Source organism: Pimephales promelas, chromosome 13 (genome assembly GCF_988280905.1).
Source record: "Pimephales promelas chromosome 13, fPimPro1.hap1.1, whole genome shotgun sequence".
NCBI lineage: Eukaryota > Metazoa > Chordata > Actinopteri > Cypriniformes > Leuciscidae > Pimephales > Pimephales promelas.
In genome coordinates this window covers 17,936,388-17,962,633 of record NC_142781.1, presented here as the reverse complement: position 1 = coordinate 17,962,633, position 26,246 = coordinate 17,936,388, and the positions used below count along the sequence as shown (strand labels likewise).

General features: G+C 36.0%; 2 protein-coding genes across 2 annotated transcripts in view; one reads left to right on the top strand and one right to left on the bottom strand.

The window, feature by feature from the left end:
* Positions 1-1,411: 1,411 nt before the first annotated feature.
* Positions 1,412-18,994, bottom strand: rhoj (ras homolog family member J). The gene is made up of 5 exons (XM_039692857.2): positions 18,629-18,994; positions 6,945-7,003; positions 3,467-3,631; positions 2,984-3,079; positions 1,412-1,703 (listed from the first exon to the last, which is right to left on the bottom strand). The coding sequence occupies exons 1-5, from the start codon at positions 18,840-18,842 to the stop codon at positions 1,557-1,559; spliced, it is 681 nt and encodes a 226-aa protein (XP_039548791.1). The 5' UTR covers positions 18,843-18,994; the 3' UTR covers positions 1,412-1,556.
* A 1,504-nt stretch (positions 18,995-20,498) lies between these two features.
* The window catches only part of kcnh5a (potassium voltage-gated channel, subfamily H (eag-related), member 5a), an 81,637-nt gene continuing 75,889 nt past the window's right edge, over positions 20,499-26,246 (top strand). The window contains exon 1 of the mRNA XM_089118555.1: positions 20,499-20,747. Within this exon, the coding sequence (XP_088974681.1) occupies positions 20,675-20,747 (73 nt within the window). The 5' untranslated portion in view covers positions 20,499-20,674. The remainder of the gene's footprint in view (positions 20,748-26,246) is intronic.

Here is a 26,246-nt window from a genome sequence, read left to right as displayed (position 1 = left end):
ACACTTGTTCCAAAATACAGTAGGGAACATCCTCATTTTGAAAAGACCAAATAAGGCGGGAAAAAACAAGTTTAATAACAAAGCCATTTGTGTTTGAGCTGATCATTAAAGGGGAAAATAAGGGGGTGGCTTTAGCCAGAGGAAAAACACAACAGTTAGACAGCCTGTTTCTTAGTCAACACACCAGAATTTTAGCTGAAATAGGGAGTGATAGGGTGTGTTTTTTCACAGTTGTAAGATCATAATGTGTACTATGAGTGCCACTTAATAATAATAAATATTAAAAGTAAACCTATTTAATTCGTGATTAATGATTAAAACTAAAATAATACATCAAAAAACAACAACTGGCAAATGGATAGGAAAAGCAATTTGAACATGCTCTATAAAAATAATATATAATTTAAATGTTGCATTTAAATGATTTATCAATTTATCATTACATTTAACTAAATTGTTCATTTAATTTGAAAAGTGATTAGTTACTTCTTTTTATTTTTAAGTGGCACTTACGGTCCTCTGTCGGCTCATTTTTAAAAGAGAACAATGAGAGCATGTTTTAAGTGTAGGCAGAGTAATTTATGATAAAATACAGAAAAATCTTCTTTTATTCATTCTTATTTTAGCTGTAGTTTATTCTTCAAAAATCAAAATGTAAATGCTTTTGAAAAATATAATAATTACAGCACCATTATATCATATGGCATCCTTGTTCTGCACGTACATTGTATAAAGATCAAAGTCTGATGGCTCATAAAAATGTGACTAAGTACACTTCATGTCATCTCAGTTTTTAAAAACGATTGATTCATGGACTAATGTTGTCACAATATACATTTTCCCTTTATCCTGTCACTGACAGACTTCAGCCTCCATATAGTGTGCTTGATTGTCACTCTTTTTAAAGTATTACTGTTGGTGTCTGTGGATGTGTAGGTATGCAACTTTTTTTTTTTTTTGCCAATCATTAGTTGCTAATTTTAAATGACCCAATGATTTGCGGTAAAGTTGCACTTCTTACACTTGTGTGCTCTCTTCTTCCTTTCGCTCTACCTCTATTGATGAGTTGGCCATCCTCCAGAGAATTTCCCTTATTAACTAGCTCGAACTGCTGAATCATTGACTCCAGAAAGAGCACAATATTGATTTGAGGTGACTGAGAAAAGAACAGCTTGCATGGAGGAATGGATTTTCATTTTTTCATAAGCCTCTGGAAACCATATTATATACGGTCCAGAGCTAAATCTAAAACGTTTGTTTGATTGGAGATTGGCGACGTCACGCCACGTCGCTTCAAATAACCACAGTCCGCTCTGAAACTTCTTTGGCTTGAGAAGTGAATCCTGTAAGGCAACTTAGGAAAAAATTAAGGCACTTGTTTTGGAAGCTCTCCACGAGACACACAAACCCGAGGGCAAGACCGCTCATTGTCCTGAGGGACAACAGGCGGATGGAGAAAGGAAGGATGTACAGCAGACTGGAGGCGGTTTAGGGTCAGTTACATTGCCTGAAGCTTTGGAGGACTGTGGGTTTTCACAGTTGGAGATGTTTTATCCTCACACGATAGCACAACATCTCACGCAGGTTGCGCAGCCTCGTTTTTTTTTCTTAGGGCTGAATATTGTCAGGATGGCTTCATCAAACACTGTCTTTAGTCCCTTCTGAGTCAATGCCGAACACTCCAGATAGCACTGGGCTCCAATCTGGGGATCACAATTTATGATAATAAGACAAAACACCCAGTTTTAAGTTAAAGGTTAGTTCACTCAAGAACTCTGTCATCATTTACTCACCCTCATGTTGTTCCAAACCTCTATGCCTTTTTTTTCTTTTAAAGAACACAAAATGAAAAGTTTAGCAGAATGTCAGAGCTGCTTTTACATGCAATGGAAGTCCTCTTATAATCCCTAAATTTTATTGTTTATTCACTATAAAAATATGGTCACCAATAGGAAAAAAAACAGCTCAAACATTTTGTCATTCTCTTTTGTGTTCCGCATGAGAAATGTAAGTCATACAGGCTTGGAACGACATAAGGGTGAATTTTTGGGTGAACTAATGCTTTCAGTGCTTTGACACACAGTTATGATTGTTCATAAATCATGCTTTCTGTTTTTTGGACAGATCAAGAACAAACAACTTAAAGGATTAATTAAAGGATTACTTCACCTCAAAATAAAAAGTTCCTGATAATTTACTCACCCCAATGCCATCCAAGATGTTCATGTCATTCCTTCTTCAGTGGAAAAGAAATGAAGTTTCAGGGTTTTTTCTCCACACAATGGACTTCAACGGTAATCAAAGTGTTGAAGAGAAGGAGGACCGTTCAAATTTTATTGTATGTTGAATGACAGATTTATGTCTTCGTGTCAGTTTATTGTTTAAAACAATGGGGCGGTACTTCTGCTTACGTCCAGCATGACCTTTCTAACGTGATTACGTAATGCCTGGCGAAACGCAGACCAGCACAAGAAGAACAATTGTGGTTAAAAAGTATATACTCTTTCGCTAGGTAACACCCCATTCCTCTGCTGGGATTGTGCAGTGCAGATTTGAAACTGCATTGATTTGGACTTCAACAATTTGGTTACCGTTGAAGTCCATTGTGTGGGAAAAAAAATACAGAAATGTTTTCCTCAAAAAACTTCATTTCTTTTCCACTGAAGAAAGAAAGACATGAACATCTTGGGTGGCATTGTGGTGAGTAAATTATCCAGTAGCACCTCATTGCAGTACATGAGATCCAGGGGGTGGAGTTGGATCCAGATCTAAGGGGTGGAGATGGGTAGGATTAGGGGTGGGGTTAGGAATCAGGGGTGGAGATGGGAAGGTTTAGGTATATGTAAGGTGAGATCCAGATCTAACTAGTCCCTCTGGATTTTGTGTTCTTCAGTGAGGACCATCTCAAATTATCAGGAAATTTTCATTTTGAGGTGAACTAATCCCTTAAGCCAAACCACCAAAAGTATGAAAATCCCATCACCTCGCGGGCTAGTTTGAGGCCTTGTTCATAGGTCAGGGGCTTCTCCTTCATCTGGAGCAGACGTGCCAGTGTCTTTGGGTCATCTCGCAAGTCAATCTGAATGAATTGGAACAAAATTTCCATAAATAAATGCCAGAATAAAAAAAAATCCTGGGTTCAAGCTCCTCAGCAGTCCATAAATATTCAGATGTTTATTTGATGCCTAATCTCAATATTTGATCTAATAACAATGCTTATTATTACTATCATTATTTATAATATTAATAGATTATAAATAATATAAATACAATATTATTATAAATAATAAAAAAATATAATTGATCTGATAATATAAATACAACAACACAAATTTATTTTTCAATAATAATAAAATGTATTATTATTATTTTATCTGATAATTAAATATAAACAATAATAACAACTTTATTATTATTAATGTTATTTAAAAAATCATATCACTATCTGAATTAGAAACTCTTGCACCTGTGTTCCAATGAGGATGTAGGGCACGTGAGGCATGCAGGATTTGAGCTCAGGTACCCATTCCTCCTGAACATTGTGATAGGAAGCTGGATTCACAACGGAGAAGCAGATGAGAAAGACGTCTGTGTTGGGGTAAGAGAGGGGCCGTAGCTGATTGTAATCCTCCTATAACACATGACGAAGATGATGTAAGACCTGCTTTAGACCCAGTTCATCTCATCAGTTAACCGAAATATGATTCCAAACATATAATTTGGAAAAATAAATGCAGCATTGCAGAGCATTAGAGACTTAAAAAGAACCTTACAGACCACAAACTTTTGAATGTTAGAGTAAATGAAAACCAGTCAATTAATAATTAAATTTTTACAGGTTTAAGTAAAACTTGATATGGATGTACCCCTGTTTGTGGACCACCAGACTAAACCACTGCATGTAAAGAAGTATCATATCTGAGTATTTTATATTGGCCATTTAAAAGTGCATATTAAAAATGAGGACCCTGAATGTTCTGGTAAAATAAAAGTAACAAGTTGAGCATCATTAACATCTATGATTTTATTCCGTCTGTTATTATGAAATGCAAATGAACATCAATAATTTACATTAGGCTTTTAAAGTGTCATTGCCAAATGACAACTCTGCACTAGCACCAGCATCTTGTAAAAGTCAGTTCTTCTTGAGTGCAATTGATCTCTTAGTCAGTGATCAATAGAAGAGAAGGGCCAAACATCACACAAATGCTCCTCTGTATCAGTGAACTGCTTAAAGGAGTAGACGTGCTGAATTATATAACTTTCATTTATACAGCAGTCTGCTGCACACTACATTAGTCAGTCTGTTCAATTCTGAAACACAGTAAATATGTATCATTACAGCTCATACTGTCCTTAGATCCCAGGAAACATTTACATAATCATGCTGAACAGAAATACTCACACTTTAGCTTTATTTATTACTTCAGTCCTTAAAACAAAGTAAATGCCCTTAGTCAGTGCATTATTGGTAAATATGTATATTTGCAAATTAGTACCCTATAGCTCTTCATGCCAGTCTAGTGCCTTAGTTATCTGAGACATCTATTGTAAAATATGCACATATTGCTATTCTCCTTGTACATATTGCATGTTTTTGCATAAAAAAATTTTTTGTTTATTCCCTCATTATTTATTCAAATATATACTGTAAGAAATTCCATACATTATTAAATGAATGCAGCCCCCACAGATCAATTATGATCAATTATGAAAATAGAACAATTATCTGTGCTATAATTGTGAGCTATAATAATAATATATATATATATTTTAACTATAAGTCAGATTATTCAGTTTTCATGATAGATGAAATATATATATATTTGTATTATAATTTTTTTATTTTTTTAATCATTATTTTAATTACATATATATATATTTTTTTTTGTAATGAAATTCAGTAACGGTAATACACAAATGTCAAAAATGCCTCATTTCTATTTTTGGATTGGTGATGGTGTCATTTTTTGTTCCTTAAAACTTTTACTTAAACAATTTTAACTTAAAATGCGGAACAAATTGGGGGAAATGATACAACCAAGCCAGTGTTGATATTGTTAACTAAAACTATATTTAAAAAAGAAAAACATTTTTGGTAATTGAAATAAATGAAATGAAATACATTTAAAATATTAGATGAAAAAAAGCATACATTAGAAATGTTGCTCTTTCATCCAACCGAAATAATTAGTAAAATTACAAAAAATAATAAAAAACAAAGACAAAAACATAACAAAATGAATAAAACTGAAACTTAAAAAAATGTAAAATTTGTAGTAAAAAAGAAATCAAAATACTAATAAATACTATATAAAAAACTAAAATAACTGTCTGACACTACATAGAAAAGTTAGAAACGAAAGCTAATTTGGATGTTACACCGGCACTGGATAGAAATAATGGAGGAGTTTTTTTTATATTTATGTTCAGACATTATAATCTGTTGCATATATATTCCAGGATTAACTCTTAACAACTGGGATCCAATAATATGGTTATTGTCAGGATTTGTTCTCATGTTGTGTGTGCAAACACATGACCCGTGCTTTGGGCTATGCGCTTGCGTTGTCTTGTGTTGTTTACCGCGCCCCCTTGTTCTCCTCATTAGTCTTGATTGTTAATCGGTGTCACCTGTGCCCTGGTGATGATGTCCCTTATTTAAGGTCCTTGGGTTTGTTACTCGGTGCTTTTTTGTTTTAGATCTTGCCATCCTGTTCTGTGAGCAGTGTATTCTCGTGATCAGAGGTCTAGTCATGTTATTGTCAAGTTCATTAGTCTAGTCTTGTCAACGTTCGTTTGCCCCCTCGTGGATCTTTGTTTTCTGTCAGTTTAATAAATCCCTGTTTTATTTATTACTGCCTGCGTTTGGGTTCATATCTGCATATCATGACAGTTATTGCAGGGGCGGCTGATTCTGTGATGCCTTTAGACACGCAAGAAAAGTAAACTGCTGGGCTTTGATTTAGATGCATTTCTTCAGGCTGCATCTGACTAGTCATGTGAGTTTATTTTTTTAAAAATCGCTGCAATAATAAGCCCAAATCAAAGTCATTATGGTGAGCTGACAGTGACAAAAACAACCCAGCCTGTGGTTTGTTTTAATTTCAAGTCACTGCTTGAAGCTTTATTTACAACATTATTCAAAACAGGCTGTACATTCTGCCATTAAACGCGACTGTGAGAATTTAAATTCAGTGATATGATGCCACAACTTCACTTAGTGATGCTTTTTAAGAGTATTAATGTAAATCCCTTTGCCATTTTTTTTTAAATGATGAAATTAAACTGTATTTATAGGGAATGTTGAAAAATACCATTTTTTTTAGTGTCAGGTCTGCTTCTGTACTCCGGTTTCACTGTAAAAAAATATTGTTTAAAAACTTAAAGTAAGTAACCTGGTTGCCTTAAAATTCTAAGTTAATTGAACAGGAAAAAGTGAGTTAATACAATGAAGGAGATTGATTTAATCATCAGAAACTCAAAATAATAAGTTATCTGAACTAAATAAATGATTTAAATTGATAACAAATCTTGAAAATATTGTTTTACAGTGTAGTAAATGTATGTATGAATTTAAATGTAATTTAGTCAGTCTTATTCAGGTTTTGTTATTGCATGCATAATACATGGAATCGAAATGAAAAGATCTGAAATGAATGCTATAGATCTTGTGAATGATTTAGCTATGCATATGCTTAGTTTTTTTTTTTTTTTTTTTGACTATGTAGTTTTAATCAAAATATCATACTTAAAGGGATATTTCTTCTGATGAACACAAATGACAGAATTCTCTCTGGTGATGTATGCCGGACTTCTTAAATATTATTGTCTCTTGGTGTGGATAATAATACAGTTATTGTTCTTGGTGTGAACAGGCCCTACTCAGGTTGTTCAGCAGATGGGCTATTGGTACTATACAGACCTTAGAAACATTAACTTACTTGTCCAGCAGTATCGTACAATCCCAGTAAGTGCTGCCTTCCAGATACTGTTACATTCACTGTAAAAAAATGAAAACAAAACAACAGATTCATTATACATGTAAAATAGAAGAACAAGTCAGAATATGTCTTCAAAAAAGTGTTTATGCTCCTGCTGTATCACATCCCTCTGATGTACTTCCAGAACTCTGGACCTGCTGTTTGGTTGTGGGTGGGAACGGAGGTTGATTTGGAACAGGACAGCTGTCAACAGCAAGGGGTGACTGGTTTTGGAAAACAGGGAGGAAAGAACGGTGTGTGCGTGCATACATATTTCATTCTGTGTTGTGGGTGATGACGAGGGGGAGAGAACGGCTGTGTTAACACAAGTAAAAGGAAAAAACCCAGACAAGTCAAACTTTTGTCATCAAACAACATGCAATAAAAGACACTGCTGAGAACAGGAAAACAGCTGGACTCAACATTTCACTGAGGTATCAAGCAAACTGCAGTTACTATCACTGTGTACACACTCTTCTCTAACTCAATGTTTTGAGGATGTAGTGGTTTGCCAAGGCTGATAAACTTTAAAGGAATGTGTGAGAGAAGAAAGAAAGAGAGAGCGGATGAGAGAAAAGCTGAATAGTAGCACCACCAGATTCTTCAGACCTCAAGCACCTTCTGAAATTCCTTGAACTGAATTCAATCTTCTCAACTTCATGATGGCCTGAAATACTGATGCCTGGGATGACATAATTAAAGGTGCACTAGAATTTGAAACTTGACACTTTGATCACACTTAACTAGCCCAGTTCATTCAATATGACCAAACACCTCCACGTTTTCCCTATTTAAATACAGTTACACTCGTGTAACTCGACCTAGGACGGTGACACAAAATAAAACATTGCGCTTTTGGAGCGTCTCATACTGAAGAAGGGGGCAATTCCAACTATATTCCCACAAGCGGTAACTAGTGATTTTATTAACAATGATTTACATGTTATCTAGATCCAGCGCAAGATCCTAGTACAGTAACAAATCGCAAACTCCAAGTAACGAGCATAGTATGACAAATTATTTACGCTGAGGTTAATATTTTTTGCCTGTGTTGTCATATACTGTAAATCTACACAATACTGTAGATACATATGTAAATTCCCCTTTGTCAAATAATTTTACTTTCATTTATTTCAACAAAAAAACGTCAGGGGCTAACTATGTTACTTTTAGTTGCTCACAGATAGTGTTAGCTCACTCGATCTTTAACGTCACATTCTCCACTACACAAGTTGAAGCGATGTTTATTTGACAAGTCATCTGACGTTAGTCCATTTGTTAAAATGTTTTAATTTTTGAAAACTGACGTATGATTATTTTGCACGCTTGTATGAGCCCACAATGAAACAGCCAATCAGAGCAGAACTCCTCATTACTATTCATGACCCTTCCAAATAAGGTAAAAACAGACCATTTCATTGTAGGGCCAATTTCTAGAGTTGAAAATGGACCTGTAAAACCATATCTGGACATTTTTAGTGGCCCTAAATGAGCCACATAGCCTCTATGTAGATATCAGAGACAAAATAAAAATATTATTTCAGCACATTTTAGGGCACCTTTAATGCTTAGTAGGGTTTTTCCTGGCTCAAAACTAGGCGGGGGCAGTAAAATCCTGATCATGTATTTTAATAATAAGGTAATTGAATTTGTATTTTTTCACAATATATATTTATCTGTCATCCACCACTGATTAATTTGAATGTAATGTTTTTATTACTTGGCCCGCCCGACCCGCGGATTATGATCAGCGCAGCACTATCGGCAAACTATACCGTTTGAAAATGGATACAGGCCCCAACGAAATTTGACGGATGCGGCCGCCTTGTAATTCTATATGCAGGAAAAACCCTGCTTAGGATCCAATTTTTGATAGCCCACAAACTGTTCTGAGACAGGTATCCATGAATGCTTCCATAAAAAATGACAGAAAGCACCATAAAAACCTATAAAAGTGGTTCACACAACTGTGTCACAAGCCCACTGAAGTCATAAGATTGCCTTGTGATGGTATCAATATCAAATTCATGAATAAATTGTTTGACATGAACCGTCCCATATTGTTTCTTATGCTCAAATAGTATTTTAAAAAGATATGTTAGGTTGGTTCAGCCAAAGCACATATGAGGACACTAACTGTTTCTGTTTCCCCATTTCTCTTGTAACAACAGATGCAGTGATTTGACGACTTTAACGATTGCCATTTGGGGTGTATAATGCGCCATAATGCGTGTTGCAGTTTCTTTTATTGATATTTATACAAGTAAATTATCTTTGCACAGTCTTTGAATATTGTGATCCAGTTCTCCAGTTATAGTCATTGATTCAATCATCCAGTTACAGCAGTTAACAGCTCATTTCAAGGAAAGTTACCATGGAATATCGAGTGAAATTTGAGTTCAGAAAAAAAAAAAATTTTTTTTAGTACTTAGCAATTTTGAGGGAATGAATCTTTTATTTTAACTTGCAAAAAGAGTGCTAGAGAAAATAATGTCAATAGCCTATGACTTTCACAATATTTTATTATGAGAAAAGTTGCGCTTTGTTCCCCAAACAAGGAACAGTTTCTAAACTTGATATACTGAAAGCATAATTTGAACGGACCTAGTCAGTTAAACAATTATGAAATCCTAAAAGACACTAAAAGCCCTAAAGTCGTGCTTATGCTAGCTTTACTGCTTCACTTGACAGGGCATAATGTTTGTTTCATAAATTATGATTACAAGAAGGGACTATGCAGCCCTTTTAAAATTCAAATCTTACACCGCTTCGAGCGATTGCTAATCTCAATGCTAATTTTAACAATCATGTGCTCAACACTGGGGACAAGAGACAAATTCAAGCAGCACTAGCCCTAATGCTCCTAGCCTAGCTGCATGTATGAACACGGGGTCACCGAGGAGCCACGTGGACAGTGGTGTGCAAGAACCTCCAGGGTGGTGTTTTGCTGAAAGAAAGGGGTGAGGTATTGCAGCTGTGGGAATCTAGCCAAGCGGTGTTTTGATTAGATGTGCTTAGAAGTTCTTTCCCTGTGGACTGTGAAGACGGACCTGAAACAGTGGCCTTGATTCTGCCACTGCTTATCAGCTGTTCCTGACAAGTCTTTTTACCAGCACGATTCTCTTCCCCTCCTGGGGCCAGGCTAAACAAGGAGTCTAAACTAAGTGCAAACACACACACATAAAACGTTTTTCCGAATCTCCGACTCTTTCTTTACTCTGAGGAGAACTACTAATACAAAACAAGGCTGAGGGGAAAGTTTGAGACTGAGAGAATGAAGCTGTGTAGAAGCAGGTCGGTGGAGACAAAGAAGGGTTAGTGGCTGTGAATCAGGCTCTCAGCTGTTCTCTCCTGTCAGCTACTTTTCCACATGAGGCTCGAGCTCTCGGCAAACCCCAGCCCCCATTCTGTGGCCAGGAGAAAAATCAATATTGGGTTACAGTCTCACTCAAGACTAACCCACTGTTGTGAAACGTGATTTGGGGCGTCAGAACAGAAGCTCCCACGTCCTTCCCGGCCAACTTTCTCACCTCTTTTCTCTTTCACAGACAGGCCTGTGACATTGGAGTCAACCACTATCTGCATTTAAGAGCTTTAGCCTATAAGAACAGTACAGCGAATTGTATAGATACTCACGTGGTAATGGCAAGAGACTGGAAATTTAATTTACTTTCCATTCCAGCACAGATGCATTAGGCCTCAAGCGCTTACCATTTACTTTAGGTGCTTTCACTACTCAATTGCAAACGATACCCATTCTTCAATGGTGGACTGTTGTCCACCATCAAATTTCCCATAAAATTGTCTTTTAGACATAAATGTATTGGTGCCTTAACTGGAATCTAGTAAAACCATTCAGAATTGAACTGAGAATGCCTCAAATTGCTTTGGCTCATTTTTTTGAATCTGTCTTAACATTCTCTAGATGTATAAGTGCAATTTTCACGGTTTTATGTGACACCACAACTCTATTGCATGTCTAAAAACATCAAGTAACTTACCCAAAATATTTCATTAATGCTTCAAATCTGTTATTTATTTTGCTATTATTTATTTTACAAGTTATTTTGTCAGTAAATTGGCAAATGCCACCAAAATGAGACAATCAACCCTGTTTTTGTCTTGCTGAATGCTATTATGTATCAAACTGAGCTATTTTGATACTTATTTCAGTAGGTTTACTGGACAAAAGTCAGTACTGTAGTAAACAGAAAAAGAATATGCATATTTGTATTTAAACAGTTACAGTACATTTATTTTTTATAGCAATGTTACATGTAAACAAAAACATTAAGTGTAAAAGATATTTATGAAATATACCTCTATGTCGGACAGATTTTGATTAATCATTTTGCATGTGATGGCTTACATGATGGAAAAAAGTGTTGTGAAGAGTGACTTAAACCAACTCATCAGCGTTGATCACCAAGCCATGTGCATTTAGTTACTTTGAAATTATAGACATTATTGTAATCAAAACACATGCAATTTGCCCGAATGAATAAGAAATTCAAAACAGATCTTATTGTTTTGAGAATTGAGACATAGTGATAGTCAAAATTCCAATTGAATTCCTGAAATTGAATTTCGTAAACAGAATTGTAATAGACATTTGAATGTAAGGAAGCAGAATTGAAAGGATTTGAAATAAAAAAAATAATAATAATTTGAAAAGCAGAATTTGTCAAAATTATCTCTAAATGTTGACTTTACAAATCGTTTAAAACAAGTTTGAAAAGACAGACATTCTTTAAAGCCAATTCTTTTATTATTGTAATCATATTTAGGACTTGTACATGCTGTATGTACATAATTTACGCAGTATTCTATCTGATCTTTGCCCAATAAGCAAAAGGTTTACGTCGACATGCCAAATACATCCAGTGCTTGCAGTGTGATGTATAAATGGGTTTGTATAAATATATGTTATATGGTAATTTTAATTCATGTTGCTGCAGCACTGTGCTTGCCAGAGGTTCGAACTTCGAAGTGTACATGATCTACACATTTTGCATAGCATAACTAAAAAAAATCATTAATGTGATTAATCCTGCGTTTTGAAGCCAAACGAATCTGTAAGGCCCTTACACAGCACTTGTTATAAGATTAAGCATTGCCTGCTGGAGAACGTTTTGTGACAGTACTTTTACTCAGCAAAACATTAAGTAGGCTTAACTGTACGCACCACGCTAATTATGAGCTTTTATTTAATTACTTATTTATGAACTCTCTCTTTCTTAACGCAAAAATTTTGAAATTTATAATGTTACCCAAAAATGGAAATTTTGTCATCCTGTAGTCACCCTATTGTCATCGGAAACCTGCATAATTTTCTAACAGAAGAAAATACTTTGAAAAATGTTTTCAGTTATGTTTTGGACCACATTAGCTTTCATTATATAGACAAAACAGTTGAAACATTATTAGTTTGTGTTCCACAGAGGAAATAAAGTCAAAAGATCATTTTTTTTTACCAATTATCCTCAATAATTAAATTATCTAGAACTAATTCAAGTGAGCTTTAGACGTACTCAGGTAATCATTTACCGCTAAGTAAAAGTGGCAAGTTCAAAAGAAGGTTTACTTCTTTCAATCACTCCAACCAACTTTTGCTCCATCAAACCACATATTATAGGGCAACAAAGAATACAATACATCTTCAAAACAGAACAAAACTCAACAGAACTTTTCTGGGTGTTTCTGATATCCTTTACTGGTATTAATTTAACTATTATGGATGTCAGCGTTAATAAACAATACAAGGCTATTGTTTTATTTATGACTTATCTCAAACACAAATTGTTTTATTTTGTACAGAATATTCTTGGTTATGGTGAGTTTAAAAAAAAATCTTTCAAATAACTTGTGATTTAACAAATTTGCCAATCCAAGGATACAAATGTACTCATACAACCATGCAATCTTCCTCTTCTCAACATATTCCATAACACTGACTTAGATTACAACTGTCACAAAAATGCTATTGTAGAAATAAAACAAATTTTACTGGTATAACATTAGCAAGCAAATTTTTAAAGAAAAGACACTCTGCAAAAGAGTCCTCTTTCAGGGGTTTTAGCTCATGCAAAGCTTTCTTGTGTGTGTGTGTGTGTTGGGAGGGGGGCTACTAAATGTCAAGGGCTGCAGGGAGGAGTTGGATGCAGAAGAATGTGGTAGTACAGTGTGTGTGAGTGTGACAGAGAGACACAAATATAAAAAGTTTCAAGTAGACTCTAATATAATATAATTTTATTAATTTAATCATATATTGTTTCTTCAACTTATTAAAATATCTGACTTTACTGCCACTAGGCCTATCTGTTTCTGCTTCTCTATCAGAAATATGTGATTTGCAGAATATCATAGCCTACATCCCATTTCATAGGGTGACCAGACGTCCCCAGTTTCAGGGGACAGTCCCCGTTTTTGGTTCCCTGTCCCTGGCTAAATACAGAAAAAAACTACCTCTGTCCCAGTTTTGTTTTGGAACATTAGGTTTTTTAATTTACGCCGAACCATGTGTCCTGTATAATAGCTACATGTATTGCCTTTGCAGCAAAGTTTTTCAGTGAGGTATGATTAATTAAATGCGCTGACAGCTCATTGCACCTGCCAAATAGAGTGGGTGACCGGTCCAAGATGGCGGCCCCATGGCTCGTCAGCGCCAGTAGCGGTCAATAAGGCATCTTCACTCCCTATTATGTCTATGCCTGCCATGTGCTCTCCTGTTGATACAAGTCTTGCCCCGCCCATCTTGTTACCTAATTATTGGTTAATTTGACTCCCTTGTTACCTGCCTTGTTTGCGTCCTATTTAGGTTCTGTTTACACGAGAACGCTCGCGGGTGAAAACGTAAAAATATTTTATCGGATGTGCCTTTCGTATACACGGCGACGGCGGTTTTGAGGCTTAAAAACTCAAAAAAGTGAAACCACCATCCAGAGTGGAAATCTTAAAAACGCTCCACCGTCGCGTGTAAAGGGTAAAAACGTAAAAGTGCAGGCGCGTGGACTTGGTGTTGCTGTAGTATGCACTTCTAGCCACCTGGAGTGCATACTACAATGAATTTCACAGACTTTTGCGTCACCATTTGCACGCGAATTTCCCACTCAAAACACTCGTCTAAACGCAGAATAAAAAGTGATGACGCAACGCCACTTTTGCGTTTTCTCTTCAGAATCGTTTCCGTGTAAACATAGCCTTATTCTCCTTGTGTTTTCAGTCCTGTGCTGGATTGTTGTTTAATGTTACCTCTTGTGTCAAATCTAGTCTCTTTCCCCCCCCCAAATGACATTTCAGTATTGTCCATGTTGGAATATCAATGCAATATAATGGGCTCTATGCACGGCGTTATTTCCGGTGAAGGATTAAGGATGCTCGATAACTTCCGCCGATCATAGAGTCCAATGCAATACCGAGAATTTATATTGAATTTTATACTCCATGGTTATACTAATGAAACGTTAGTCACAAAAACAGATAAAACAGACACCCCTCGTTGTGTTTATGCTTCTTTTTAAAATTATATTAAATAAACATAACTATATATAAAATTACATCTAAACGTATGTACGTTTCGTTTCAAAGACGGGAGGACAGTAAATATTGAAGACTCTGCCATAATCCCGTTTTCTCCGGTTTTCCTCCGCTTTAATCTACACAACCGGAAATGGACGAGCATCCTTGCGTCAAATGCGGAACTTATGCGTGCATAGGCTATAGCCCATTGGCAGATTAGTTGATTTTGTTAGGAGTCTAGTGGGAGCCACACTAGACGATGACTCATCTCAAACACATTAGCAGGCACATGTGTCATGGCCCGGGAATGTCATTGGTTTGTTTTGGACAAGGGAATTCTGATCCCATGGGATTTATTGATGGAAACCATAGTCCCACATACTCCTGGGTTGAGGTCTGACTCTAATAGGTTGCAATCACAGTGGTTCTGGTGAAAAGAATATAATGTCAGTTCACTCCTGATGAATATATTATATTCGGCCTTATTTGAAGAGTTCTGTCAGCAAGTCGGTAACTCAACTAAATAAGAATAGATTGTTTTAAACAACAAACTATCTTGAAAGGTGAAATGCTTTACTAAAATATAATCTTCAGTACGCTCATGTTAAAAAATTTTGAGTTCTGTAAGATTTTTTTATTTTATCTAGCAAGGATGCTTTAAATTGATCAGAAGTGACAGTAAAGACTTACATGGTTAAAAAAAAACTTACATTAATGTATCATGGTTTTCATAAATATATTGAGCAGTTGTTTCAAACACTGATAATAATTAGAATAATTAATGTTTATTGAATGATATGTTTATATTTAAATCTTTATGAGCAGCATAAGAGACGTCTTTCAAAACATCACAAAATGACTCCAAAAAGTAAAAAAAACACTCCAAACTTTGAACAGTAATATATATTAAAACAAAACGGTAACACTTTACAATAAGGTTCATTAGTTGGTAGTGTTAATTTAAAGATTTACTAATACTTTATTAAAATCTTAGTTAATGCACTGTGAACTAACATGAACCAACAATGAACAGCTGCATTTTTATAAACTAACTTTAACAAAGATGAACAAATACAGTAATAGATGAATTGCTCAGGGTTAGTTCATGTTAGTTAATACATTAACTAATGTTAACTAATGAACCTTATTGTGAAGTGTTACCAAAAAAACTGTATTTAAATTATTTAAATATTTAAACAATATAAATATATACCCAAATACCTGCTGCTTGGATTCCTTAGTTTTGAAAAAGTGCATATTTGTTAATTATATTTTCGCTAATAATTTGATTGGAGTATTCCCAATGTGTTATATTGCAAACTGTTCAATTACTGCTGGAGCATGAATGGTATAAATGCAGAGTTTTTTATTTAAGACCAATTCTAGCATAGCAGCACAGTAAAGCTTTCAGTGGCCTACAATGGGAGCTCTGTGCTCTTTAGTCTGGACATTGCCACTATGTGACAATTCACTACTTTATTATGATGCAGTGTTAAGGCCCCTCTCAATGTGGAGACAGTAGTGGGACCTAACATGAATGTAAGTGATTGATTGGCACTATAGAAGAACATTGTTACTGTTCTCTCTCAATTTACCTTTCACTCTCTCTATAATACAAGGAAGTGTTGTATGTATTGATACCAAAAACACCTCTTCCTGGATGGGCAATATAAAAGTATTCAAAAAAATAAAACTGAAAGGGTTTTACCCTCATGTACTGATGGCATTCTACCTAAAAAGTGTTACATACCATGCATTCAATGTTTTCAGCACACTGGACCAAATAAAAATGCCTTTATGTGTCCACTGTGATGTATGCACCACTAATGTAAACAAAATTAATTATAAAAAATATTTCTTATTTTATAACATGTTTAAATATTTTAAACATTGAAATAAAATACACACCACACCTTTAAAAACCATAAAGTTAGATGCTACTCTGTCCGGCTCTTCATTTTTTTTAACATGTCTCCATTAAAATGTTTGGTCTGTGACAACATACATTTAGGTGTCCTCTGGATGGCCTCCACATCATAACTTATCAGCTTCATTTAACCAGATGAGTTGACCAAGAATCACACTCCTTGAAAATCTTTCCATCTCATTCAACTGCCAAGAGTTTAAAAGTTTTACTCACTCCTTGAATTATTTCAGTCTGTTTTTATGTCTTGAGCCTGCAATGACCAGCTGGAGAAAATTACATCACAGGATACTATTAAAATCTCATAAAAATGAAATTGACCAGATAAACATGCCTTATTTGATCAAATTGCACAATTGGAAAAAAAAATCATTTGAGATACCTGCTTTAAGGTTTTTGAGCTTTCACAAATGACAGCCATAAAGATATATATATTTTATAATTTTCACAAAGATTTTTTCCATTCATCTTTTGAAGATGAAGCTCGGTGGATAAGATACTTTGCGAACATATGAAATAAGACAATCTCTTTATTCCTTTTTTCGCTCTAGTCTGTAAAAATGATAACTTTTCCCACTGTTACACCAAAAGAAAAAAGACAAGCATTGCATTGGGAATGTCTACTTTAGTAGCACTCATCACTTTAAAAGTGTTAACAAGCTAAATTTTGGAGTGCTTGGGAGAACTGTAAGGGAAAACTGATAGTAAAAGATATTGTTGGTAATATTTCTTCCTATAAGTTCTTTGTTTTGGCATATATTATATTTATGAGGGAAATGCCCTGCTGTTCTCACAGGGCTGTATCACTCTCAGAGGATGTTGAAGCTGACCTGTCTGCCACTGTGTAATTAGGACTTGACCCTCATATGATTATCAGAGCATGCATGTATCAAGGGGGCTTTCCTTGCAAAGAAACCAAAGCCTTATGCTGTCATCCATATGCGTGAGAGAACGAGAGAAAAAAAAAAACTTAAAGGGATACTCCACCCAAAAATGAAAATTCTGTCATCATTTACTCACCCTCAAGTTTCTTTCTGATGAGTATAGAGTATACAGTTACTAAAACAGTTTTTGGCACCATTGACTTCCATAGTAGAAATATATATTAGGGCTGTGCAAAAATAATCGTAATCGCATCCAAAATAAAAGTCTGTTTACATAACATATTTTTGTGTGCTGTATATAATTATTTTGTGTATATAAATACACACACATGCATGTATATATTTAAGAAAATGTGTTATTCATATATAAAATATTTATATTTATATAATATATATATATATATATATATATATATACAGAATTTAAGCGCAAATAATTCTTAAATATATACATGCATGCATAGGTATTTATACAAAATAAATATATACAGCACACACAAATATATGTAAACACAGACTTTGATTTTGGATGCGATTAATCGCAATTAATTTTTCCAAAGCCCTAATATATATATATATATATATATATATATATATATATATATATATATATATATATATATATATTTACTATGGAAGTCAATGGTGGCAAAGTTCCATTTTTTTTTTTTTTTCCAAAAAATATCTTCATTTGTGTTCATCAGAAGAAAGAAATTCATACAGGTTTGCAACAACTTGAGGGTGAGTAAATGATGACAGAATTTTCATTGTTTTGGCTGGAATATCCCTTTAATAGATGGCAAATTTAATGACTGGCAACACATTTGTGCAAAACACTGTTGTTCCACAAAGATGCATTAAGTACAGTATTGACAGCGCGTTTAGACCTCGTCTGCTCATGTGATCAACAGGTATCACCGCGGCACGCGAGCTCTGACATGCAGCTCGCTACCATTCACCCGTCTCGCGGAACATAAAGTGTATTTGACGTCCCTAGCACAGTAAGAAACTACTTTAAATAAGTTTTAAGCATCACATAACAAACACTTAATTATTTTTGCATTATTATATATTTTTGATTAACCTATATTTGTGGAGGCAGACCCTCCCCCGTAGGCTACCCCGTTTATACTTTTTAGTCTGTCGGCCCTGCAGTCCTCGCTCTGGCAGTTGATATCTCCTCTTTCAGACGGCTATTCTTGGGACCGTCCCTTACCCGACTGTGTGTGGGGTAGACTAAGGATTAGGTAGACATGCTGTAAACTTCACTTCTTGAACAGGGATTGCAGTTGAATGCTTTGAGCTAGACACCAACTTACCTGCGTAATGATCGAATACAGTTGGCACATATTCTTCGGGAAAAGCATCATTTGCGTAACTCATAAGCAAGCAGGTTTTTCCCACCGCTCCATCGCCGACCACAACACATTTCAACATCATCTTGGTCGTAGTATCGACACGATTGCTGTTACTGCCTCCATCCTCAACCGCGTCCACTGTATTCTGCCTACTTTTCGAGCTGAGAGTATGCATGATAGTTGGACAAGTCCAGAAACTATATTCACCACAGGTAGTCAAGTCTTCTGTCGACAGATATATAAATATTAGACACGTTAATCTTGGGTTGACCAGTTTAAACAATCGAGTTTACGTGTCGTAAGGTGTGCAGGCAAATTCGTCAAGTAGGCGACACACGCTTTAGCTCGCGCTTCCGAAACAAAACGGCGCCATGGAGAGCAGTTTCATAAAACTCACGTTAACTCCTACAACTTGATTTCCGTCATTTTACATTTTCCAGGTCCGGCGACAAAACCAATACAAAAGCGGTGTCTTTGACCCTGGTTTAGCCTACTCCCCTTCATACTCCAAACAGCTTTCCACATTCGCCCCTACGCTGCTACACATCGTCAGTGTCAGGAAAGCATTGGTTTCCTTGCGAAATTCCATATTAGGCAGGAGTGGGCTGGGAACAATAGGGGCTCTGTCCACAGCCTACTCCGACAGGGGACTTCAGCGGCACAGGAGGGGCGGGAGGGAGGACGTCCCCAATCTAACTGCATTTCCGAAAATATGGCGCCACAGCCCACAGGGAAGGATGGCTTGAGTTGGACTTTCTTTCTTTCTTTCTTTCTTTCTTTCTTTCTTTCTTTCTTTCTTTCTTTCTTTCTTTCTTTCTTTCTTTCTTTCTTTCTTTCTTTCTTTCTTTCTTTTTAAATTCAGAAGAAGAAAATCACTAATGTTTGTCAAGCAATATCTATAGTTTCGTTCAAATAAATGTATTCGATGTTCCTTTTCTTCAAGAGCGGCAGTCTCGTGATGATAAACTGTTTTAACCTAAGGCTAATTCATGCAGAATGTTGGTGAAAGATATGCTGGGTTTTTATATATCCATATGGGACCGGCATCGAAATTCCTGTGCCAGTCAATTTTTATTGACTCCAGAGAACCCGATCTTAAAGTTCGTTTCTAGAACGAATGGTATTTCTCGTGCGATTTATACGCCAAAAATAGTTTTTGCATCTATATGATGCAGTTTTTGCGTGCATACGCACTTTATGGCGTGTAATGCGCACGAACTCCCCACCCCCCTAACCCCCCTAAACCTACCCAAGGGGTTTTCTGTGCGTATAGCTGCACGCATTGGCGTATAAATGGCACGAGAAATGACATTCGTGGTACAAATACGCACTTTCATGAGACTGTTGCTCCAGAACAAGAACACGCTCTGTGGCTCACCTCCATCATTTTAGATGAAACCCTAAAACACACCAGGCTTTAAATTGCACTTGGATGTTTCCGAGGCTTCTACCCAGCTCACCTGGTTTTCTCCTTTGTTTGGGGACAGTGGTGTTTGTTTGAGTTTTGTCAGACCAATAAGGCAAACGAGACAGCCTGGACAGCCAGTCAACTTTTATAAGGCTTTGAGAATCTATCATAGACAGGTCTGACACCATTAATATTGCGCGAAGATTTCCTTCCTTCCCCCTGTTCATAAATAATAGCATTCCGCTACTGTTTGTTCAGTTCACTTTTAGTAGCCTAACTCTGAGTGAGCTTTTATGTCGCGCGCAATTGGCGCCATCTGTTGCATGAGACTATTTCCATGGCACCGGGCATCGATGTAGAGATTCATGTGCCAGTCAAATTGTATTGTTACAGTTTGCAAGTGCGCAGGCGCAGATAAGGGGAGCGCGGAGCCTGCAGAACTGCGAGCGCTCTGTGGTACAAAGGACCCATAACAGTCAGGCACGGCGCATCGTTACAATGATCTTCTCCATCCCACCGATAGATTCCCATCCCGCCTGCATCACTTTTACGAGCTTCCACCAAGTCCGCGAGCCTGAACGACACTGCCTGACCACAGAATGCACGGGGGAAAAAGAGGACTGGTGGCACCACAGAACACTTTTTTGGAAAATATTGTCCGTCGCTCAAGTGGTAAGATGATCGGTTTCTTCAGATTGCAATACCTGATAAAGCAAAGAGGGAAAGTCTGATGTCATAAGATATGAATACATTCTCTCGCGCTTTTTTTTTTAACTTTATTAGTGTATTTGCTCAGAATTATGCGTAAAACAAAGCTTGTACGTTTCTTTATAGAAAAAATTCTAAACCTTATCTGATCAAAGTAAGCTTGAATATTGCATACGACGCGAATATACGTATAGTCACTTCTAGATACTCTTCTTTATTGACAGTTAAATAAAAACTTTATTTTTAAATACATTAACTTATATTATTGTTTATTGCTTAATATTAAAAAGAGCTACAATAGAGCAAAACGTGTGCAAAACATGATCGTACCATTACCATTATAGTAATTATACACTGTTAATAGCACATTGCCCAATTGCTTCTCAAAACATTACCTTTCTACTATGCATTATCAGCAACAATGATGCATCAGTAAGAAAACTCTGAAAAAATAAAATAAAAAATTTCACAAAAATAGTAAGCAATTACAAATTATTTTCAACATTGAAAATAATAATTACAATATTTCATATTATTTGATGACATCTGCAACCTTCGGGATGAATCTCACAATTGACGCTTGTGAAAAGTGATTTTGTGTGGAGTCTCGCCAACAGCCAGTTCGTCACACGAATAACCTTTCCAGCTTACCTGTTAAACTTTAAACCAAAGGTTTTAACTAGCACTTCAGGTTCATAATGTTTGATCGGAACTTGTACTCACTTTTTAATGCCTTTTTTAGTTGCATTTATAATAATATGCTATATAATAAAAATGATTATTATCATTTTATTATTATTATTATTAATAATATTATTCAAAGAGTCAAAGAGGGTTTAGAATCTTCATGGGTTTATGTTAATTTCTCAATTGCTTATATCATTAAATTATTTTTAAACATAGCAAAAGTTCATTTAAAGTTGATGCTGTTTTTCTTGGCTGCTTTGCATGGATCTTTTCATTTGCGAAGGGCTTCGCGCTTGTAGTAGTGTGAATTGCAGTCATTTTGTGTCACATACATTTTCTATGTGAATCTGCCACAGGACTTCACCAGCAGAGGTCACACATGATTACTGCATCAAAACCTATTTATATCCCTGCAAACAAATATACAGACTTAAAAGTTGAAGGCATAAATTTGGTGTTTTTGTATTTTGAGACCAGAGAGTTCTGTCTGATAAACTGTGTGTGTGTGTGTGTGTGTGTGTGTTTTCATGCGGTACCCTCAGCTCATAATGCTCTGACATTTGCCGTGAGCAGCTCTCTGACCTCCAAGGGTCTCCAGATCTCCCACAGCTCTTTACCAAATCTGAGGCAGAACTTGTATCTTTTGAGAAAAAAGGGCTCCTGAGCACAGTCACTGTTTTAACGAGAAGTTGATGTTTGTATTCTCTGAGCTCCCATGTCACTGTGATCTTCGTTTAATGTTTAATCAATGCAGTAAGTGAAATAATTCAGAATTCCAGTTCAGATGAGGTTGTTAAGCTCGTCTAATGTTGTTTTTGGACATCCTGCCTCATCCCTTTACTAATTCAAATATGCTGACAGAATCTGAATGGGCTGGATAATTGATTCTTGCATTTAAATTTACATTTATTTTCTTGTCAAGGATTTTTACATTAGAAAGTTAATGCATTCTGTATCTGGATGAATGAACTCTTTCACAGACGTCAGTTGGCACAAGTCAAAAAGAGTCAAGAAGTATGTAGGCTAATACCAGTCAAAAATAAAAATCAGAGGTTGAGTGTAAATATAAGGGAAGGTAAGAGCCTCATCCTTCCCACAATTTCACCACGGTACATTTGAAATATATCTAAAGTCAGTGCCGATATGCTGCCCACTGAGGCTCCATGCTGACGGTGATTTTAAAATTGGATGGATAAAAAAATTCTCTTAACATTTTAGAATTGTAGCGCTGATAATTATTTACAGTATTTTGCAGTTATAATATGCCTGTGATGTGGAAGTGGTAAATAAGTGATTTTTTTTTGTTTTGGCAGGAACTGGATCTCGGTGTTGTAGTATTTTATGTTTTCTTTATGAAGTTAGGATGAAAAGGTTTCAAAAAATATTTTCCAAAAAAGATGAGACTTGATTTGGTTTGACTTTAAAAGGCTATACCTTCTTTATCATTTTTGTTGAAACCCCAAAACACAGCAGGCTTTAAATTGCTGTTGGCTGGGCGTAAACGAGGCGTAAAAAGCACTTCATTATTGTCAATTATGTAATAGCCAAAAACGATCCAATCTTTGAGCATAATTCAGTGAATTTGTCAAATCGTTCAAGCAATTTTTTTTCCCATATGCCTTTTATATCGTCATATGCAACATGTCTACCTCAAAATAATGAAGCCTTTGACGAGTGCAGGTGTTTCTGATGCTTTGTGTCTCTGTCCCTCATTTACCCAGATCATCCCTGCTCTTCTCTTTTGTATGGGGACAGAATAGTTTGTTTGAGTTTTGCCAGTATATAGGGCAATCGAGACACACAGCTGGGGGCAAAAAAAGTCAACTTTTATAAGGCTTTTTTTTTACCTTGTTAGAACAGCAAAAGCAGGACATTTCCTTAACAACTGTGGTAAATTCAAATTTGTTAAAGAAGCTTTTCGTAGGTTGATGTTTGGGTAATCAGTGACAGCAGGAGCTCTCAATGACTGGGAATTAAATGATTTCACAAGTGCTTTTGCAACACATTCTCACCCCAAGGCGTCACCTTTTGACCATGCTTCAATATTTGACGCTTTAGGCGCCCTTTAGCGTCAGTTACATGACGCGATCCTAGGGCGTCATCTAACTGCGCCAGATATTGAAGCGGAATCACATACCTGCTGAATCAGCTTTCAAGCCTGACAATTATAGGGGTTATTTATTATTATTATTTATTGTATTTGTTTATTTATGTTCTTATTCATTTTTTAAATGTTTTATTGTATATTTATTTAATAATGATAATTATTATTATTTTTATTGTTATTTTCAGTCCACTCTTGTACTAATTTATTTTTTATCTTTTCCTACCTCCTTAGAGCTGTTCATGTGCGTTTTGCTTATGGGGCTTATGTAATAATGTACCACAGCTCGTCTGACCATGGTTGCCCCTGGCCATCCTCAGCTTGCTCTTTTGTAACGCAGTGTTTTCACATTGTAAGGTATACATGTACACTACACACTCTCAAAGAGAGAAAGACACACATACAGACAGACACACACACACAGACTTTGCGGTTTATGTTTAGAAGTAAATAAGCATACACACATTATATTACATACATACTTCAGCAACAAACTTATGAAAGGGAAGCTGGAGGAATTGATAAAGTAGGGTTTGTTTGGTAAAATTAAACTTTTTTGAGAACCTCAAAAAAACCTTGAGATCAGACTACGGGGAAAAAGATACCCATGTAGATTAGAAAACTAAAGTCGAAAAAAGAAAGTGCTAACCACTGTTTACCAGTTCAGAGAGCTGGTTGTGTTTTGCGTTCAATAAACCGGAGAGAACCAATATCTGATGTGTATCTAAACTTAAAATTCTTTTTTAGGATCCATAATGGCTAACATGAAATCGTTTTCACAAAGATCACAGGCGCTAAGAATAGTGTACTCCTTGTAAATATAGGTTTATCTTAATAGAATCTGTTTCTTCTTCCACTTTCCCTGTAGTCGTCCTTACACCCAGAAGCAGGTATACCGACCCGCTTCCACGTTGGAAGCAGTGCAAGAACACACACACAATGCAATAGCATCATATACACAGACAAATCAGAATGCATTATGTTAATGGATCCAAAAATAGAAGAATGTACGCGTGTTTAATGACATTACTCCCCACTGCAGTGACCGCCAGGAGTAACATGCAGATGAGTGCTGGAGAAGACACTTTGCACCTCCTAATCGTAATGGCAGCTGTAGGGAGCATGTACTTGGTGAATTGTTTGTTACGGTCTCCAATTGCCCCATGCACCATCTTCTTTTGTAGCGTAGAAGACTGGTTGAACATATCTGACAGCTCCTTCAGAAAGTACAGTCTGCTCTGGGTTTTCTTCTACAGCCTCGCTGTGCTGTCAGTCCAGTCTGTTGTTCGATGTATTTTCGATGTATTTGTGGCTTTGTACCTTCCCCATTTGTTCATTATGAATGGTTGCTGTGTGAAAATCCACCACCAACTCCACTGTCTCACTTAAGTTTAACTGCAGGTTGTTTTCCATAAGAAAGTTCTGTCATTTTGTACTTGCCAAACCCCAACAGACTGCCATTACAAACTTTCTTATGGGGGAGGACAAAATTAGATTTGTAGAAAGTGTTTAGATTAAAATATGCCCAATATAAATAAATGGGGACTAGATCTGTCAAGACACAAAAGTGCCATAAAATACCATAAAATGTTCCATCATGAACTCATTTGCGATCAATATGTCACTCTAACCTGTTAAAAGTATTTGTTAAAAAAAACAACAAAAACGACAATGCGGCTCACTACATTACCATTTAAAAGTTTGGGGTCGATAAGATTTTTTTTAAAATTATCTTTGTTTTTTCTTAACATTCTGCAATTATTTGATAAAAATACAGTAAAAACAGTGGAGTTGTGAAATACTATTCCAATTTAAAATAACTTCTATTTGAATATATTTTAGAAAGTAATTTAATCTTGTTGTCAGTGCCCACTGCCCAGATTAATTTTTTTTATCTTTACTCCAGTCTTCAGCGTCACATGATCCAGAAATCAGGCTCACGAAATATTTTTTATTATGTTTGAGGAATAGAAAGTTCATATAAGAGCATTTATTTTAAATAGAATGTTGCTCAATTTAATAAATCCTTGCTTAATAAAAAAAACACTGTACAGTAGGCTCAAAAACTGCCACCAATTGGTAAAGCAGTGAATGATTCATGAGAGGGTTCTCCGCCTGATTTGTCTTTGGCTTGATTCGAAGTCAGCTTGGCCAGATGTATTTATAGCATTTAAACATAATAAAACGAGCCATTTGTGAAGCTGAAAAATAGTGAAGCTTATAAAAAAGTGACATATTAGCCCTCAGGAAATCTCAAAGTTTGTCAGACCTGGCCTGAATTGGAATTCCTAAGTGTTCGCTTAAGATTAAATTGACAACGATCCTCAAAGCCGTTTGCTTAAGGCAGGACCTTAGGTCGGAGATTGGCAGTGGTTATTTCTTAATGCACACGCCGTGGACATCTCTCTTCTTGCTGGAAGTAATGGAGTCAAATGCTGACACACACAAAGTGTCACACCATAATTGAATAGAGAATTATAGAGGGATAAAGAATGACAGTGAGTGGCGATGGAGCCAGTGAAAAGGTCACAAATTGTCTCAAAGCAGAGTCTATCACACAGTGTTTAATAATCAGTGCAATTTATACCACCCTCTTTTGTCAAACCTAAAAGTTTTTAGTCTGAGTCATGGCCTGTCTTTCTGCCTTGACGCTGCTTTCCAAATGTCAAAGA